General features: G+C 37.3%; 1 protein-coding gene across 1 annotated transcript in view; it reads left to right on the top strand.

The window, feature by feature from the left end:
* Window positions 1–19,940, top strand: part of ADCY2 (adenylate cyclase 2) — a 236,481-nt gene that overhangs the window by 85,417 nt on the left and 131,124 nt on the right. The window contains exon 4 of the mRNA XM_068397286.1: window positions 19,502–19,651. Within this exon, the coding sequence (XP_068253387.1) occupies window positions 19,502–19,651 (150 nt within the window). The remainder of the gene's footprint in view (window positions 1–19,501; window positions 19,652–19,940) is intronic.

Here is a 19,940-nt window from a genome sequence, read left to right as displayed (position 1 = left end):
TGTTGTGGATGTAAGGTCATTAATTTTCTTTGAAAAAAAAAGGACCTGTGGAGAAAAGAGGTTGTTTGATGGGAGGTGGGATATAATATTTTTGATATTTCAAATATCAGCCTATTAAAACAAGCTGACAATATCAAATGTGGAGAGCATAAAAATGGTTTATGTGCCACAAAGTATTACTTTTGGGAGACATTTAGAGTCCAGAATTCATCTTACAGCCATGTCTATAGCTGGAAGGCATTTTCTCAAACACGTCTGTGAGAGTCTTGGTATTTTTATAACCACCTTGGTCAGCATCATGTTTCAATCTGAGTCTTTAAGGCAGTTCATTTGTTTTCAATATTTCTCACAAGTATAAGAAGTAATATAGAAGCTAATATAATGAATGAAATATTTTCTGTATTTTAAAATTTCTTACATTTTCTTCTACTGTGAGATAATTTCTCAATAATTCTAACAAATTTTTTCACTGTCTTTGTTCTGTATATTCAGTTGCACTAATCTTTGTATTCCCTTTGTAGCTCAGTCCTTAATTATCTATCTGATACTAGTCTCTAGTTGTGGTAGGAGACTAATCTTTCATCCGTAATAGAAATTTTCAATGGACTTCCAGCTACTCTGCTTTAGTTTGTTTATTTTTAGATATGTTTTTAACCATATGAAATTATAATGTGTTGTGAGGTGGATTATTTTTTTTTATTTTTTGTTTGAATTGCTCGCTAGTGGTGGCTTGGATTTCTCCATTGAGCATTTTCAAACTGACTATAAGCATGTTGCTTGTGATGAGCTCTGTATTGAATATTAAATTAATCTTGAAGGGCTGGTAGAGGATCATTTAAATATCAGATTAATATTGCCTACAATATAAAATAGCATGCAAGCATACAAAGAACTTATGAAAGAATAGACTGCTGAATAAAAGTTGATTAAACCTAGCTAGATCTTTTTTGAGATGCTTTTAGAATCAATTTTAATTTGCTTTTAATGCATAGCATTAAATATATTAATGAACTCTTCTAACTCTGGTTTTATTTCTTACTAGTTTAATTTATGCTAAGCTCTTTGTTTGATTATTCTTTGATTATTGTGGCATTTATTTTAAAAAGAAAAATCTTATTTTAAGCTCCATTCATTTAATCATTTATTGAACATATGTAGTAATTGTTCACTAGCAAGGAATGTTGAAAAAGTGCTAGTAAAACTTACAGTATTTTAAAAGCATGGAGGACCTTACTGTGTCTTTTTCAGCTAGGTTTGTCTCTTGATTTTTAAAATCTGAATAGACCAATACTTGCTCCCCTCTTTTCTGACACTTAATAGGTGTGTGCCCATCACAAACACCAGATAGTGTCATTTCCCTGCCTATAATCTGCAGCTAAAACTGCTCTTGGAACCCAGCTAGTAGAGTAGCTCCCTTTAAGACATACCTGACATCCCTTATTTTTATCCATTGAATGTCTGGATTATGTGTAAAGAAAGCAAAACATAAAGGTACTTCATTTAGTAGCAGTACAGCTTTGATACTGTGTGTAAACAAAGAGAATTTTACTCCAGGCTTACTTTCCAAAGTCTTACAGTTATTTTTGTAGGGCAGGAAGGTAGCACAAAGTTGAAGTGACCTGCACAGGAAAAGTGACTGCATGGTGTCTACATATACTTCAGATGCAGTTTTGCTTTCTCAATTCTACCTCCATTTAGAAGACAACAATTAGTATTTTTTACCTCCAAAAAAATTCTGGAGAAAAACACTTTAAAGATTATGAGCTTTCAGGTATTACAGCGAAAACAAGATAAAAGTAATTTTGTAGTCTTTTGTAGCATTTTGCATTACTCTATAAAAGATCCTTTTGAGCTTTAAAACTGGGTAATTCCAAGGAAAAATCATTTAAGTTTGTAGCATTTGAGTTTGGTACACTCCTAACATGCTCAGAGCATAAGCACTGCAGGTATTCTGTCAGGTTGTTACTTTTGGTGGGTAAGAGGAGTCAAAATACAGAGGCCAGTTTTGAATTTCTCTCATTGCTCAGCACAGTTTTGCTGTCCAGCAATGAGAGAGCAGCATGTGACACAAACCTAAAAGAATGCCATTTGCCCAGCTGTACTTCTGTAGAAATTGGCTGATACATTGGATCTGTATGTTTCCATTAGCCTGGCATGGGTGCATTATTATATTCTTACTGTTACTGCACTTGCATGTGCATGTGAGGCTGTATCTATAGTTCTTTGGTCTAAGGTGCTGCAGGGTGCCATCAGCCTGTAGGCAGTTGGGTGAGATACCCTGCATGCTCGCTGTGGAACAGCTTGCTCCAGCTGAAGAGCAGCCTGGTCACCAGGCACACTGGTTGGGAGAAGATAAGGACGAGGAAAAACAGCCTTAGTAAGCCTGAGCAAAGCTCTATCTAGCTATCCTGTCGCCAGCACAGCAGTGGAATAACTAGGGAAAAATAAATATAAACCAACAATGTAAGAATATTATAATAATTTCCAAGCCTACTCCCAGCAATTCCTAGGTGAGGGTTGTCAAAAGTTGGTCAATTATTCTTCGATAAGTTTTCCAGTTGACTTAAGATTAAAATAAACTTCAGCTTCTTCAGTGTCACTTGCCAAGGAAATGCACAGTTCATCTGTCCTATATGCCCATTTCATTGATGTCCTCTAGATCTTTTGCTGTGAGACCAGTGAACAGTCAATCCCTGTGCACTCTGTGCCGTGTCCATCCAAGAGTGTGCAGGTCTTCAAAATGCTCCCACAATATTGTCCTTTCTCCAAGCTGGAAGATATTCCTCATGGCTCTTCTCTCCACCCCTTTTTTTTCTTGTTCCACCCATTTTGAGAGAGGTGGACAACTCTTGTGTGTTATACTCAAGATATGGTCGTGCTATACTTTTACACAGTGGCATATTTTGTTGACTGCTACCAGCTACATAAAGCACTTCCAAGCCTAGGTAGTTTCCAGTGTGGCAGTAGTGGTATTCAGGCTAAACTGTACTTATGGTCCTGGAGTAACTCTTCTGTAAGTGTTTTGTACACCTCAAACTACCTCAACACGAAAGTGGCTGACTGTGATGCACAGCTATAGCTATGTCCCAGAGAGGATAACAGCATCCCAGCATGTTCTCTGTGACATCCCAAAGGACATCTGAGAGGAGAATTAGGGGAAGGGGAGTGGTAATGGGATTAAGAGCTACCTGCACTGGGGCATGTGATATAATTTGGGAAGAGTTGCTGGGACACTTAATGCTGTACTGTGTCAGCAATGATAAATGACCACTGCTTTACTGTTGAGTTTTGTGTCCTTGGTTGAAGAACTAAATATTCTAAGGCTTTAAATTTTGAGTTTTGGTCTTGCAGTTTTGTGGTTAGTCATTTGCTATACAGATCCACCTTTAAAGGATATGTGGTGCAATTCAGAACACACCAGTGTCTCTCAGCTATCAGTCATGCTCATTAGTTGCAGGCTGTGCAACTAATTTGTAGTTTCTGTCTTCTAGTATACAGCAGCACAGCTCATTGCTAAAATGATATTTTGTTTAAGCTTTTACCAAACTAATAAAATGATGCTTTTTAAGCAGGGTGTGTTTTGATTAAGGTGAAACAACCATTATTTATAAATAAGTACTTTATATGTGATTTGCTTCTTAGGATTTTAGGGTTTCTTCACAGTGGTATTAACTGTTCGATCATTAAAAAATATTTAGGATTAGATAGGTATATTTTTTTTTGTATTTTTAGAATTTTGTCTTTTCCAATTTTAAATAGGTTATTTGTTTTCCCAAACTGTATGTAGCATTTATAATGTCTAAATATATTTTTCTGTGTGGTAATATTATCTCTATTGTTTGTAAACATAGCATGTTACTGCAGTTACAGGGAAACTAGTGAAAGATTTGATGACTGTATTAATAACTTCATGTTGCTTTTTTTAAAATACATTGTTTCAAGATATTTTATAATTTGGCCTTCCTAGGGAAGAAAGTCTGAAGGTACAAAAATCTATTTTCCTAGTAGTTAGCACTGATGTTAGTCAAAACTCCAGTTTGCTGAAGTTCCCAATCTTATATCACTTGTGCAGTTTAGAATATGAGCTTATACTTAGTAATAATTTATGTGGCAGTGCATAAACTTTTGGATTTTTACCAACACGTGGGTATGCAATGAAAACAATGTTTTTCTTACATATGCTGAAGCTAATATTTATGCTTATCTTTTAGTACAGTGAAATATTTTATTGTACAAGTTGATGCACATGTATAACTTGTTATTCATCAAAGCATATATGAAAGCAATGATTGAAGCCCAAGTCTGGGGACATTGGTGAATTCTAGAAATGATGATATAGAGGCAACTCTTAAGCATTAATCCACGTGAAATGCTCCTGGTGTGTAATTACAGTAACTGGAAATTACGTTGTTGGAAACTATGAATGCTTCAATGCACTTTTATTCAGTAAACAAAAGATACTTGCAGGGAACATGGATGAAACTTGGTGTGTTAATTGGCCACAATGTTCCTGCTGATGTATCTATGCTATAGAAACTGAATAGATACTGTTCACATTATGTCCTATTCCTGACTTAGTATGCTATTTTGTATGTGTAACAAATAGAAATATATGTCATGAATTCACTCTTCCCTGTCATTGTTTGTTTATGAAGCACTGATTACATTTTCAGTACTGAATCCAATGAAATTGCTTGAAAATCTTGAAGGCAGTGAACTGAAATTGTTAGGTGAATCATATTATTTCGATGAAAATGGAGTGAATTGAATTGCATTTCTTTTCAGAGTAACGTGTTTATACTGCCAGTGCAACACTGTGTCTGAGTCTTAGTATAAAATGGTACAAGAAGAAGCTGTAACTCTCTGAAAATTATCATTCAAAGATCATACAACTTTTTTCTTCTGGATAGTCAGTCTCATTTGTCCTTGTCATGCTGGCTCATGGCTTTCTTCAGAAGCTCTGTGGTGTTCGGCTTAGGGCTCAGGAAGGCCTGAGCTCTTTGAAAGGGAGCAGATAAGGGGCAAGGCAGCAGGGCTGGGGCCTCACTGCCCAGATCCCAGTCCCACAGCACCTGAGCAAGGCAAGCCCAGAGATAGTAACCTGGTTCAACCAAGAGTCAAGATCATAAGGCAAAATCATGGCAACAAGAAAGGTGCGAGGTCAAGCGAGGAAGTCAATCCATAGGTCAGGATGACATCCAGCGTCTGCTGGGGACATCCACAGTGACAAGGCAGGGCTGAGGTCAAGTCAGTCCACAAGTTGAGGTCCAGATCAGGGGGGTCTGTAGTCAGGCATAGCTAAATTAGAGACCAGCATTTCTCCGACACAGCTCAGGCAGGAGCTCAAGGCCCTAGGCTATGCTTATATAGAGCTCCTGGGCCTGTGGATGTGGGTGGAAGCCCCAGGTGAAGCTGGTAAAGGTTGTTAGTTTATGAGTGTGCTGAAGGCCCTGACACGTCCACCGTCCTCTCCTCACCCATAAAGCCATTCATTTCATCACATAAGGCTGTCGGGTTGTTCAGGCATGATTTCCCCTTCATAACTCCATTCTGGCTAAACCCAGTCACCTTCTTGTCCTTTATAGGGTTGGAAATGGCTTCTAGGAGGATTTGTACTATCACCTTCCAGGGATCAAGGTGAAGTTACCTCCCTTGAAGACAGGAGTGGCATTTGCTTTCTTCCAGATCTGAAGAACCTCCCCTAATCACCATGAGCTTTCAAAGATAATTGAGAGTGGCCTTGTAGGGATATCAGCAAGCTCTCTCAGCTCTTGTGATTGCATCCCATTGTGTCCTTGAATTGAACTTTCAACTGGAGTTGTACTCAGTTCTCTAACAACCTTATGAGAAAATAGTATGCTGGATTTTTTGCATCTGAGACAATCTCCAGGCATTCTGGTTTAGAAAAGACAAAAGAAAAATCTATTGATCTGGGTTGTGTGTTATGCAAATGTGGAGAGAATATAAAACAAAAGACAATTTTGGTGTGGAAATGGCAGATTGCTTTTGGAAGAGACACCATTTTATTAACAAGAGAGAAACGCATTCATCCCCAATATAACTGCTAATTTTTGTGGTGGTGTTGTAGGTAAGACATTGGCTCAGCATCCTTCTCCAGTTTTGGAAATAATGAAATTCTTTTTCTGTGGTAAACTCTTACTAACAAAGAGAGCACTTCAGTTTTATTACCTTCTCTCTTTAGGATAAAGTCAGACACTAAAAGACATTTTCTTGTTATCTGAGAGGCTGTAGAGGCTGTAGATTCCCAAACCAGAATGGGGTGAAAGAAAGAATGTTCAGATTTTGTTAGAGGAAAAAATACTTCTTTCAGAAAATAATCTCTGGGGCTCTGTAGCAGTGTTTGTACAGTTAGTGTGCACTGCCCTAGTGTGTTTTCTGCAAACGTTTTTTTGTTATTTGGCAGGCAATAAGTATGTTCAGCACAGTGCTAACTATAGAAACATCTATATACATTTGTAACTGTAGTAGGGATACATCTGCCCTCAGCCACACAGGCAATGTTGGCAGCTCCACAAAACAGAAAAAAAAAAAAAGCATACAGCTGTTTTCTTTGTCAGCCTATGAAGTAGTTTTAATGAAGATTCTTTCAGAGTAGCAACAGAACAAGAGTAACAAATATTTATTTTCTGTCAAACATAAATTTATTTTCTATTCATTGACATTTTACTTTGCATCTGGGTCTGCATTTGCCTTGCTCAAGATGGTTGCCTCATGCACAACTTGTGCCTCTGTCAGCACTGATTCAGGATTCCAGGACTGATTCAGCCTCTCAGACTTTTTTTCAGCGCTGCCCAGCTAGCTGCCTCTAATAGCCATGACTCTTGCTGCTGCTTGCTTTTACTGAAGAGTGCCTTGTCAAGAACCACTTCGAAGCAATTCACTGCCCACTTTTGTGTTACCTCCATAAACACTATCTACACTGTCCGCATAGTGCAAACTCAGATATCTTTCTTGTACTATAAAAGTGGACAAGTGGAGATGGAAGAAGATGAAGAAATCCGTAGGAAGACAAAAGAAAGTCACAATTTTGAATGTATACACAACAGCAAACCAAAGAAACCCTGGAGCAGCCAACAAAAAGTCTAAACAAAGTGACTGAATTAAGCAGCACTGACAAAACCCGAAGCAGGAAATTTTGAGCCTTGATCAGAGGAAGCAAAGTTCCTTACTCATTGCAGTCCTCTTCTGGCACTTTAAGCCATTACTCATTTTGTCCCTCTTCTGGCATTTTAAGCAATGAAGTGTTGAGGTGTCTTCTATTGTGTGACCCTTACATGAGGCTTCCTTCATGCTGGCTTGGGGCCAGCATTTAAAGAGCTCTCCTGTGAGCTGCTGATCATATTCTTCCTCATGCTTTTGCTTCAAGAAGTCCTGATGTCAGAAGCCAAACCTGTCTTTGTGCTCTTGCAAAAGCCAGACCTACTGGTGTTACCCATCTAACTGATCATTCAGAGGTTACTTCTGGAGTTTACCTAGTAAATCCTGCCTGGTCATTTTGAAGTCTTCTATTTGCAATGAAGTCTGTTGTTTGGAGTCTTGACAGAGTCTTGAAACATCTTCATCAAATTTGTGTCTAGAATAAAAGGGAGAAAGCATGTCAGTTTTTGTTAGGATCTAGTAACACATAATGCGCTGAATTAGCCACTGTACTAGGCTCCTATGACACCACTCCCTAAAGACTAAGTTCTTCAACTTTGTGCATGGATATCTGAGCCACATTTGTTTCCAGACTCTCTCAGAAAGCTGCTTGGAGAGAAGTTCTGTGCAGAGTGATAAACTGGTGCTGGAATGAGTTTGGGAGAGATGGAAGAGCTTAGGTTAGCCTGTGTTGTTCTTCAGCATCCTGCAGCTTGTAGAAATGTCTAACAAGCATATTCAATGGGAGTGAGGAAGGAAAAGGTTGGTTTGTATGCTCTTTTAGAGCCATTGGATAACTGGTGGTTCCTAGCTGTGATTTTGTAGCTTCCTCAAAGGTGAGAGGAGATTGAAAACCTTTTTTTGCAGGTGGTGGTGAAGGTTTGAGGTGGTGGTGCAGGTTTGAGGTAGCAGAGGTTGCTGTTCAGACTGGGATATTCAAAGTAGAGATAATGAGTGCCCACTGTAGAGAGCTGAGAAACACTTCGGTGAATACGCTGAACTGGTGAGTAAAACAGAGTAGGGACTGTTCTCCAGCCCCAGTGGTAAGCATGGCTAGTGTCCATACACTTAAATTCATCTGAGATAAACGGTAAGTGAAGAAAAATAGGGAAGGAAAAATTAACTGAATGTGTATGTGGAGTTACAGATTTGGGAAACTATGTTTAAAAGATTGACTTACATAACTGAAAAGCAAACTAAACTTGCCATTGTAGTTCGTGCTGAGAACTGCTTCTCTGAGATAGCACATTACTTCACAACATGTGGATGCTTCTTCACCCTTCTCTGATTGAGAATCACAGAATCACAGAAGGGGTAGTGTGTGAGAGGTACTGCTCCAGGTTTTTTTTAGTGTAGTATTACTTTATATCTTCTTGATGTATTGTCGAATCTTTCTAGTGGCATGCAGTACTATTAAAAGTTAGGTTGCAGGGTGAAACTTACTTTGCTGTAAAAGATAACTTGTATTAGCAACTGAAACTGGTGTTTTTTAAGTAGGAATTTTCATTTTCTACGGGATTATTTTTCTGGTGGAGAATAAAACCTGTGGGCATTCCATATAGTAAAAAACCCAAATGTCAAATGCACTTTCTACATTGTTCATATTGCTGCTTAGGATCACCTATGATGTAATTTTTCTATTAACTTAGAACATGCTAGGTTCAAAACAGGCATCTCTTATAAAGACAGGCGGGAGGTGAAAAACAATACAAAAGGAAAATTGTTTCTTAATTTTTTATTGCTACAAGTACATCAGATTTCATAAAAATAGATTACCTTTTCATGTGACTATTTCTACTTTATCCATAGCATTCCAATATGATTTCAGTCAAATTTGGGAATGAAGTCATAAATTAGTAAATATAATAACAATATGACTGCAGTCATCTGGAAATTGGAATATTCTTTCCTTCATATTGCTGGTAACTTCTCTTTGTATGTAGGAAGGCCTGTCAGTTTTTGCAAAGCATCATGATACATTTCAATAATAGACTCACAGCTTGTCTTTTCTAAAATACATAAAATGTAGTATACAAACTGTAAACCAATCTGTAAGAAATCTGTTAAATGCAAAATCTGCTAATAAGGCAGAGCTGTAGGTAATAATAGACAAGGTTGTCATGGAAATGGCATTATTGCCAGTTTAGTGGACTTGTATTTGTTCACAACATTAAACCCATTTGATTAGTGAAAAACATTCTTTGGAAGGGAAGACTTTGTCGTGTTTACTGCCAGAATTTTTATGGAGCTATCTCAATTTACCTTGTGTCTCGTGCCTGTTGTAGTTGCAATTTATACTGCTAGAAGAAGCCATTCTGCTAATTAGTGGTGATCTGGCATGCTTTATCAGCAATTTTAGAATCTATTTACTCCACTGAAGTTAATCAGCCAAAGTGAAAACATTTCATCTGTGCAAGTGTTTTTTGAAGTGTTGCAAAATGCCTTTGTATGCAGTTACACGGATCAGATAGGAGTTTGAAGAACATATAACTAAAAGTATATAATTTATATCAGAGTATATATTGTATATTAGAGTGTGTGTGTGTATATATATATATGTATATCAGTTCACTGCCATCTAGAGCCATGGCAGTGAACCAAACCAATCTCCCCTCCTTTGCATGCTCAATCCTTCTTTCAGCAGCTGAGTAACAAAAGGACTTCCAGAGAGTCTGTAAGGCCATTTGACATCCACGTTGTAAAAATATTCTGGGAGGACAAGGCCATTGCAGAGAAACAACTTCTGTATCCCTGTTAAGGGAAGAAGAAACTGAAGAAATTCCCACATTAAAATCCTTCTCAGAGGGATGTGGGAAGGAGGGCATATGTAGATTGGTCTGAAATAGACCTTGGTTCCTGAAGACCATAAGGTAGCAAATGTGAAAATAAACTTTAAAAAGAGGTTCTAGAAAGGGTCAAGGAAACTGTAGGTCTCTAAACTCAATGACTTCATCAGGCAAAAACCAAAGCTGTAAGAACAGAGAATGGGATAAACACATCCTATTTTGAAAGAAGTAAAGGGAAGTCTTTCCTTAAAAATGTCTTGAAATTTTCTGAAGGCATTAACAAAGATGTGGATGAGGCTGATTTAATTGATAGCTCTACTTGGATTTCCAAAAGGCCTTTGAAAGAGTCATTTACTCAAGCCTTTTCAGTGAACTAAGTAGCTGGGAGGGATGCATGGATAAATAGTTCTTTAAAAGACAAGGAACAGAAGGTAGGAGTGAATGGTAGGTTCTTATATTCGGACTTAAGAGTAGAACAAGTGTGGAAGCATGGAAAATGTCTCTTCCCTGGACAAGTACATCCATTTGTTTAATCATTGCTCTCAGCTAGTTTGAGAGTAATAGCCTATTCCTAATAATGCTGTGTAGCATTTTAGGTGTCTATAATGTATAACCACATGCTGCTATATAGGGGTTGTCACTAATACTGGTATGAATATGCGGTACTGTGCTAACTTTTGAAGTGTTAGTCAGAATGTATCCCCACAAACCATGTGATTTAGAAAACACTGGTTCATGGTGTTCAACGTACTTCACACTAAGGCTTTGGAATGGAAAGCCTGACCTGACTAATGACATCTTGGCAGTTTTGAGGCCTGAAGGAGAGAAAATGGCGTTTTGTGTAAAAATGGAATGAGTTGGCAGCAGCAGCATGAAGATGTTTTAATATTTATTTAATTCCTTCCTGAATGTAGACCAAATTAAGTACTTTCTTTGTCCCGACTTGTTGACTCTTGATAGCAGTTGACTGACACCAGAAAATTAAACTTTTAAGATTTCCTGAGAGTAAATTTTCCTGTTAGATGCCTGCCAATTAAGGATGAACCCAAATGCTGATTGGAGATCTCCATATAGTTCAAAATGGTAATCAAGATCTTAAAAAACATGACAAACACATATAAGAGTGTCATCATAAAAAAACTTTGGCTCTGAAGATGTTCTGGAATCAGTTTCATCCAATTCTGTAGGTCATTACTATCCTTGGTTATATACCACTATCATTATTCTCCCTTCTGCTCCATATCATTCTTCGCAAAGTATGTAGCCAAAGACCACTGTTTCCTAGCACAGGCTGCCAAATTATGAAAAATGAACCTCATGAAAGTTTGTCGTAGTCATCAGACAAGCAGAACAAATACTTGAGGAATATTTCCTATTAAAAAGCTTATCCAGTTCATTATGAATACTGATAGAGAAAAATATTACCTAAGGAAAACATTCTTATATAAATCATAATTTAATTTAGTTAGAGATCACAAAAAATACTATTTCAAACTCTCTAATAACTGTTGTCTGTCAATTAGATTAAAACACATATTAATTGCCAACAGTCTGCAATACAATAGAAAAATTATATGAGTACATGTTCTTACTATAATTTATGCATATAATACTATACTGTCCATTGATTTTAATTTCATCATATATTGATAACTGAGAGTATGTAGCATATGTAATATGCAGTGCAGTTACACACAATATAAACTACACCATTTGGGGAAGAAAGCTGAAGTCATTATTATGGTTTGAGGCTAATCTCTTTTTCAGTTAGGCATGCCAGAAGTTAGTACATTAATAAAGAGCACACATGCGATTATCAGTTCATTTATCTGTTTGTCTTGCTTTCTCCTGGTAGCTTTTGAACCTATTGATTAATCTCTGTAAAACTTGCTAGAACGGGAGATGTTTACAGATATATAATATATGAAAAAATTTCATGAAGACCGGTAAATAATAATACGGAATAAAATTCATGAAGACTGGTAGATAGTACAGGAGACATAGCCTAGTAATACTGCTGCTGAGGGAAAGGAAGGAGAAATCCACTGTTACACTTTTAACTTGGTAGTGTATTGCTGCTCCTGTAAGTAAATATATTTATATTACAGATTTTAGTCTATTTTTTTTTAAAGAGTGAAGCAGATTAATTTCTTGGAAAAGACTGAGGGTATCTCAGAAATCAGATATGAGACTATTTCTGTAATATATCAAAGATTGATGTATTATCCCGTATATTTTTTTTAAGAACTGCTTAAATTTTGTAGTATTAGATGCCTTTTTTTTTTTATAGCATGCTACTACTCATTCCTATGTCAGATCCAGGACCTAAAAATGAATCTCAGTCTTTTTAAGATGGATGAGGGTATCAGTTGTTTAGTTTCTGCTTCCAAAATTCAAGCCAAACCCAAAGTTACTGTTAGTTTTACCTAAATATATATCTGAATAGGTTTGAATTTTTGTTTCTGTTTGTTTGTTTCTATTTATTGTATAATAAAATGTGTTTGAGCAGTTTTAGTAGTAAAGAAATAAAATGATCCCAGAGGCGCACGCAAACACAGAAAGACCTCTCTGCAGGCAGGAAGGGGAGTGGAGTGGCTGGCTGGTTCCTTCTGAGTGCAGAGAGTATGAGTTCCCCTCTAGCAAAAAATTATTTTAGATTCGAAATATGAAGAGTCATTAATTAGAGTCAATGGTATTGATTATGCATATTACACGGAAGTGATCTAAAGGGACCATAACTCTTGATTCTTGATTCTAGTGTATTTTCCCTGGTTTTGATTCAGGAGCTTACAGTTTATGATCTGTTTTCATCTACACTGGCATATAGATAGGCTCTGTGTATGTGTGGAGCTGAACAAAAATAAATCCAGTCATTCCACAGAACAGCCTGGAGCTATGAGAAACTTCAATCTATAATAATGATAAAAAGAAAATCACATCAAATAACATAAATACTACAGAAAAAGAATATCCTGCTGGTGTCCACAATGCTCTGATTGCAAGAGCTACAAAGAGAATTACACGTACAAATTAGAAGACAGCCTCACAACTTCCTGGCTTGTAAAATGACATCAATTCACCTTCCACAAAGGGACTTTTTACCAAGTTTATTTTAGCACTGAAAATATGGAGCAGTTTGCTGATGTCTGGAATAATGAGTAATTCAACTCTCTTGTTGTCATTGTTGATTCTCAGTTATTTCGGGTAAATCTTAGGTTATTGAGTTTTTTTCTTTTTTTTTTTTTTAATTGGGTCATTTCTTGCAAAATTGCAATTTGTTTTTCTACTTACTTTCTGAAAAAAAAACATATGAGATTCTGCATGATATAGACAAAGGGTCTGAGGATATTGGAGTTTTCTGTTTCTTCTCTTCATCTGTAGTGTGCTCTCATTGTGGCCTTCATGAGTATTTGAGGATTTAAATACCTTTTATCTTTCAGAGTATTAAATATAATGTTGCAGTAATTAAATAAATTTTTTTTTACTTTTAACTCTTAAGGAAGTAAGTCTGCAGTTGCCCATATTCTGTCTGTCCTTCAAGCTCTCATAATCTGTACCCAAATAACTTTAATTCATGAACTTATATCATCAGCTCTGAAATGGAAATAGAAATCCAAAATATTGCTACATTCTTTTATGAAAGACAGGAGCTTTCATGATAGACACCCCAACCTAGTGACCTCACTAAGACAAATATAGGAAAAGGCCAGTTACACTGTGTAACAGCAGCTGATGGACCAGGCACCACTTGACCAGTAGTTTTAGTGCTCTAGCTGTAACAATCTTTGGCCTGCTTGAGGAGTTAGAAGTATTGTAAGGAAATAAATGAGTACAAGGATACAAATCCGTAGGAATCCAGACTTCATTAGTTTTTCTACTCCCCAAACTGCTTGCTTTTGAAACGGCGGTTGCCATATGTTTGCTATCACATAGCTATAAATATTACTGACACTGAACTGTATTAAAATGTTGCAGCTCTTAACTTTGGACCTCTGTAGGTCTGGAAATGTGAAAGAAAAGAAGTCAACATCATATGACTGGCCAAAGCTCCATGGGCAAGTCTGTTGCATGGAATAGTTAGAGAACCTTCTGAACACATATACTAAAATAACATGTTATTTGGCATAGTGCATGGTGACAACGCGAATGACTAGTTTACATGGTGGCTAAGCATTTTCTTTTTAAATACTGCTTTTCAGTTTCTTTTAACTATACCCAGTGATGTTCTTTCTAGCTGAATTTTGTCTGAGTCAAAAACTGTACAGGTTCCAAAGAAGTACAGACTTCATAGAATCATAGAATGGTTTGGATTGGAAGGGACCTTAAAGATCATCGAGTTCCAACCCCCCTGCCATGGGCAGGGACACCTTTCCACTACACCAGGTTGCTCAAAGCCCCATCCAACCTGGCCTTAAACACTGCCAGAGAGGGGGCATCCGCAACTTCTCTGGGCAACCTGTTTCAGTGTCTCACCATCCTCACAGGAAAGAATTTCTTCCCAATATCTAATCTGGATCTACTCTCTTTCAGTTTAAAACCATTACCCCTCATCCTATCTCTACATGCTCTTGTAAAAAGTCCCTCTCCAGCTTTCCTGTAGGCCCCCTTCAGATACTGGAAGGCTGCTATGAGGTCTCCCCAGAGCCTTCTCTTCTCCAGGGTGAACAGCCCCAACTCTCTCAGCCTCTCTTCATAGGAGAGGTGCTCCAGCCCTCTGATCATCTTCGTGGCCCTCCTCTGGACTCACTCCAACAGCTCCATGTCCTTCTTATGTTGGGGGTCCCAGAGCTGGACGCAGTACTCCAGGTGGGGTCTCACAAGAGCACAGTAGAGGGTCAGAGAGCAGAGTAGAAGGGCAGAATTGTTCCCTAGCTTGGCTAGTCACACCACAAGCCATCAAATGAAAGACCAAATGGGGAGAGAGACTATTCATCTTTCCAGAGGTAAAGAATTTGCACCTTGGCAGTGACACAATAATTCTTTTTTCTCCCATTAATTTCCATGCAGAAGTTATAAATTATAGCCTTTCTTGCCCACCCCTCATCTTCCATTTCCTCAGCTTTCTTATCCAGAAGAAAAGTGGAATCTAACTATTAAAAAAGTTATTAATTGTTTGTGTTGGGGAGGGGGCATTGGTAAAAGAAGTTCTGTTCAGGCAAGAATTGGAGGAAGGATCTGTGCAGTGTCTAAGAGGAAAGAAATTGGTAAAAAAAACGGGAGGCTTTCCACACAGGGAAACTGTAGAGAGCTCTGATTTTTATATTCAGTGTTTGAACAAGTTACTAAGATATTACCAAATGATTTATACTTCAGAATCAGCAGCCTATAATTATTTTATTTTTCTATACCATAGTACATCCTTGTAAACATATACCTTTGCAGGCAACTTTCATCTGTTGAACTAGGAACATGCACCATTACTGTGTAATCTGTGTAATACACTACATTTTTTTGAGCAACTCAGTAAACTTTAGTACTCTCTTGAGTAATTAGTCGTAACTACTTAACTTTGTCTTCATTTGCTTTTAAATACAGTCTGTTTTGATAGTTAAGCACTAGACATCAGATTACTTTATATTCACTGATAATGAAAAGTACATGTGCTTGCATGTAAAAATACAATGTAGAAAATGCCCCATTGCCTGGAAGTGCATACCGTTTTCTGTAGGTCAAAAGAGATGGAAGAGACATAGGCATGATAATGTTCCTTAAGTGATTAGAGGTACAAGCTGGTACTTGCAGTGCCTAGAGATACTTCCCGATGGTATCTTGGTGTTCCTTGCATTAATTTTTGACTCATATTTAGATCATGTTCTGTAGACATTGAATTTATTCATTGATTAAGCAGAAACTTCACCACAGTGGACACTTAATGGATATATCTAAAGGGTGCAGATGGCCCAGGAGATGGACTTGCCTCTTCACTGACTGCACAGAGAGATTAGAACTTCTGCTGTGTGACTTAGTGTTTTCATATGGTGAATTGAGTAGGAGCTTACTAGAGTTTATGCATATTGTGGGTATGGGGTTTTTTTTCACACAGTGTCTGTTTGTAAAGGAGATGAACTAGGTTCATGCAACACTGTCTTTGAGGTCACCCTGGTCTTTTTCTGCTCTTGAGTTACCATCTTTAGTTACACCCTTTTCCACAGCTCAGGCTTGTCCTCCTTGGCAGAAGCCCTGACCATGCTGTATAGTCTATTCAGGTGCCCCTTAATTCCCTTACAGAGGTTCTCGGCTACAGTTTTATCTGCACAGCTGATTAGAGCTCTCGCAGAGAGATGCAGAGTTTCTTACCGGAAGATCCACCACATCTATTATTATCCAACATTCATCTGGGGGGAAAGGGAGGCAGGGATGGGGAGGAAAAAAAAAGAGGAAAAGAGAAATTGCTGCAGAGTCCTAGCCTAGAGAAATGACACGGTAGAAGACTGGTCTGACTCAGCGTTTCATTCAAAGTGCTTTGGTCCTGGTACAATTCACAGCATGGGGTCTTCTCAGAGCAGATGCATGAACAGGAGGAGCTTTTTGTACGATTGCATAATGATTAGAGTACTTGCTTAGAAAGTGGGAAGCTCAGTTAATTTTTTTGACTGAAGAAAACTTTGAACCTATTCCTTCTAGGAGAATGCCTGTGAGACTTTAGACATGGGATGGAGCTCATCTCCAGCTCCTATGTTGAAACTGAAGCACAGTTCAGAAGAAAAGGCAAGACTTGGGAGAAGAGAGATACTCAGCAAGAAGTAGATATGTTGTTTATTTTGTTTAGTAATGTTAATTGCATTTTCCATTGAACAGTTTACTGACAATATGTATTTCACTCAATGACTCTTCAGTGACAAATAGAGAAATATTCACTGAAGCCAGACTACATACAGGCAAAAATTCTGTTGGTCTGAGTTAGAAACCAGGTAGCCCATTTCTTGAAAGTTAATACCATAGTGACACGTTTCTGAATGAACTCCATGCTAGCCAAAAGAATTAACTATGTTCTGAACACAGTTTCTATCTACATATTCACTTATACACTGTTACATCTACACTAAGTATGGCAATGGCTGAGATATCGGAGTTGTCTTTGAACAGCCTAATTCAGGTACTGGAAGCTGGCACAGAACTTCGTGTGGGCTGAATTACCCCATTGAGAATCTGAAAAGCCTGGTTAATTAGATTCCTTGCCTGTCAGTCACTTATTTCCGTCTATTTTCTCACTTTAGCTAGTTCAGTCATAAAACTGTAATCTGTTTTTCTATGGCTATGAAGATGATACTCATAATTTACTCCTCCATCTACCTATCACAGTATAGTTTTTTTATTTTGATTTGTTATATTGCTGAAGTTTTGTTTTAAATAGTCTATGACTTTATGAAGCTGGACAGTACATTTAGTAGGTTTGTGTGCAGTTTTTCAACAATGATCCATATATATGGCAGCACACTGTTGATTTCAGTTCAAATCAGTGTTCATTTTGTTACTAAACCTTCCCACTGCATGTCTGAGAATTTTCTATGCCCAGCAATCTTTATTTTAAGGTATTTGTTCTCATTTCATAATTTCATTTCAAAAACCAGTGGTGATTGCCAGTCGGAACACCCTACCCCTGCACTGCAATCTCTCACACAAGATCTTTGTTCACTAATCCGTGTCTGCTGAGAGTACCGTGATGTTCCTGACATCAAAGCAGAATCAAGCAGTTGTGATTTACAAAGAAATATAAAAGCATTTTGATTTCAAATGTTTTTCTGTACACCATCATCTCTTATGGTTTTTTAAATTATTGGCCGTTGTGAAATGTTTCATTTAAACTATTTCTTATCCCTCTACTTCATAAAAGAGGTTCTTTAGAGGAAGTGAGAAATGTATATTTTTCACCTTGTTTTTACATTTATGTATTTTAGAAAATTTTAAGAACTCAAATGTCGCTTTTAGAAACCTTATAATGCCATGATCTTAAAGTTTTAGGGAAAAAAATAAAAGTTTTATCAAATTGAAAACATCAATCCTTTTTGTGGCAAAGGTATATAGTTCCTGCTTTTAGCTTTGTGGAACCATGAGAGGTGAGATGTCAGACATGTCACAGGTGGAGGAACAGGTATTGCCTGTAATGATGTTATAACTTGTGAGGAAAATAAAAGCATTTATTTAAAACTCTCATTTTAAAGTGTGAATTTATAAATGGAGCATTAAAACTTCATGTGTTTTTTTTTTGTGAATAAAATGTATTCCTCAAGGAGATGGATTTCTGTTAACAGGACAATTTCTCTCTTTTATGTGAACCACTGCAGCATACTGTCCGACTTTTTGTCTGATATCTCTGGCTCTTTTGCTACTAGCAGTGCACAAATGATTGCCTGGTACATAGGTACACCAAAACCAACCATGAATGATCACTGGGGAAATCTATCATAAACCTCATGATTAGATTAACTGTGGAGAATTAGTGGAATTTTTAGCTTCCTTTCTTCCTCCATCCCATCCAGACCATGAGCACTACGACATCATGTAGTACTTGTAATCCAGGCTATATGATACACTAGGGCCTTACAGATAGAGACCAACTCTGATGAGATTGCAGCTGTATCTCAACTTCAGTTCCCTTTTAATATTATCTTTTTTTTATTGAATTCAGAATATGTTTCATTACTCTCCTGTGTTTCTTCTGCTCTGAGTGAGCTAGGATGGGTAAATGGGTCTCTTTTTTGCAGCAATAAATTGGAGACAGTTGCTAGCATCATCACACAGTATTCTGTCCTTTTTGAAGTTCAGGCAGAGGAAAGGCCTTCCTCTATCCTCTCTTTACTTTCTCTGAAATGTCCCAGGCAATTAATAAATAAAACTGAATTCTTTAAGCGAACTTATTTCTCATGTTCATGTGTTGTTGTGTATCAAAGTTGATACTCAAGTATCAAAGCTGTAAGTTTGACCCTAAATTTTATACATGAAGTTTTGTGGCTTAGGCAGAAGTTTTGGTAGTAGTGAAAAGTATATTCTAGTAGAGAGATGTCAGACCTCATTACTTAAACATTGCTTACGGGCACTGAGGTTAGTTTTTATAGCCGACTGACAAATAGTAGTGGGTCAGGCTAAGATAAAATGCAGGTCAGGCTGCTGATGTAGATGAATCTTTTCACCCCTTAATCATATGGTACTGCCAAAGAAAATGTCTTGCCAAAAGACTGTGGCAATAACATGGCTTCTGGTGTTGTTGTTAGGAGCCATAGCTATTGTTTTACATCAGTAGATCATAACCCCACCTAATTAATACTCAGCAGTGGATGTATAACATGAGCTGAACTTCTTTTTAGAAAATGTATACCTCATTGAATAGGGAAACATGTTGTTCATTATCATTCTCATTTGATCCTAAATGAAAATGGTATTATTGCTTGGGATTTTGCCACTAATTGTGAAGGCTTTTGGAAAAGTGAACATATGCTAGAAATCAAACAGAAGCAAAATACGTAACTGCAGCAATCTTTCATTTCAGGTTAGGATTATGTTCTGTTAATTTATTTATATAAATTCCCTGACACTTCTTTTTTTTTTTAACCCCCTAGATATTGGCAAATGTAATCATTTTTATCTGTGGAAACTTGGCAGGAGCATACCACAAACACCTCATGGAACTTGCACTGCAGCAGACATATCAGGACACGTGCAACTGCATCAAATCCCGTATCAAGTTAGAATTTGAGAAGAGGCAACAGGTAAAGTCACACCCACATCTGGGTCTGTTTTGCTGTTCTCACACTATCCCCGTCCTCATCACTATATAATCCAGTTTGCTAATACAAAAACATTTACTGAATTACTGAAAGTTACTTAACGAAATATCCAAAGTCTCTTGAACAGCGTTGTGCACAATTTCCATCAGAATATAAGAAGGTATTTTTTATTTCATTTGTTCTATGAAAATATTTTTTGATAAAGAAAGTTGAAAATGCTATATAGATTGTGTTTGCAAACTCTTTCGTTGTCCTCATTGAATGAGCTATG

This window comes from Nyctibius grandis, chromosome 3, assembly GCF_013368605.1.
Source record: "Nyctibius grandis isolate bNycGra1 chromosome 3, bNycGra1.pri, whole genome shotgun sequence".
Classification (NCBI taxonomy): domain Eukaryota; kingdom Metazoa; phylum Chordata; class Aves; order Nyctibiiformes; family Nyctibiidae; genus Nyctibius; species Nyctibius grandis.
This window is presented reverse-complemented; position numbering and strand designations above follow the sequence as displayed.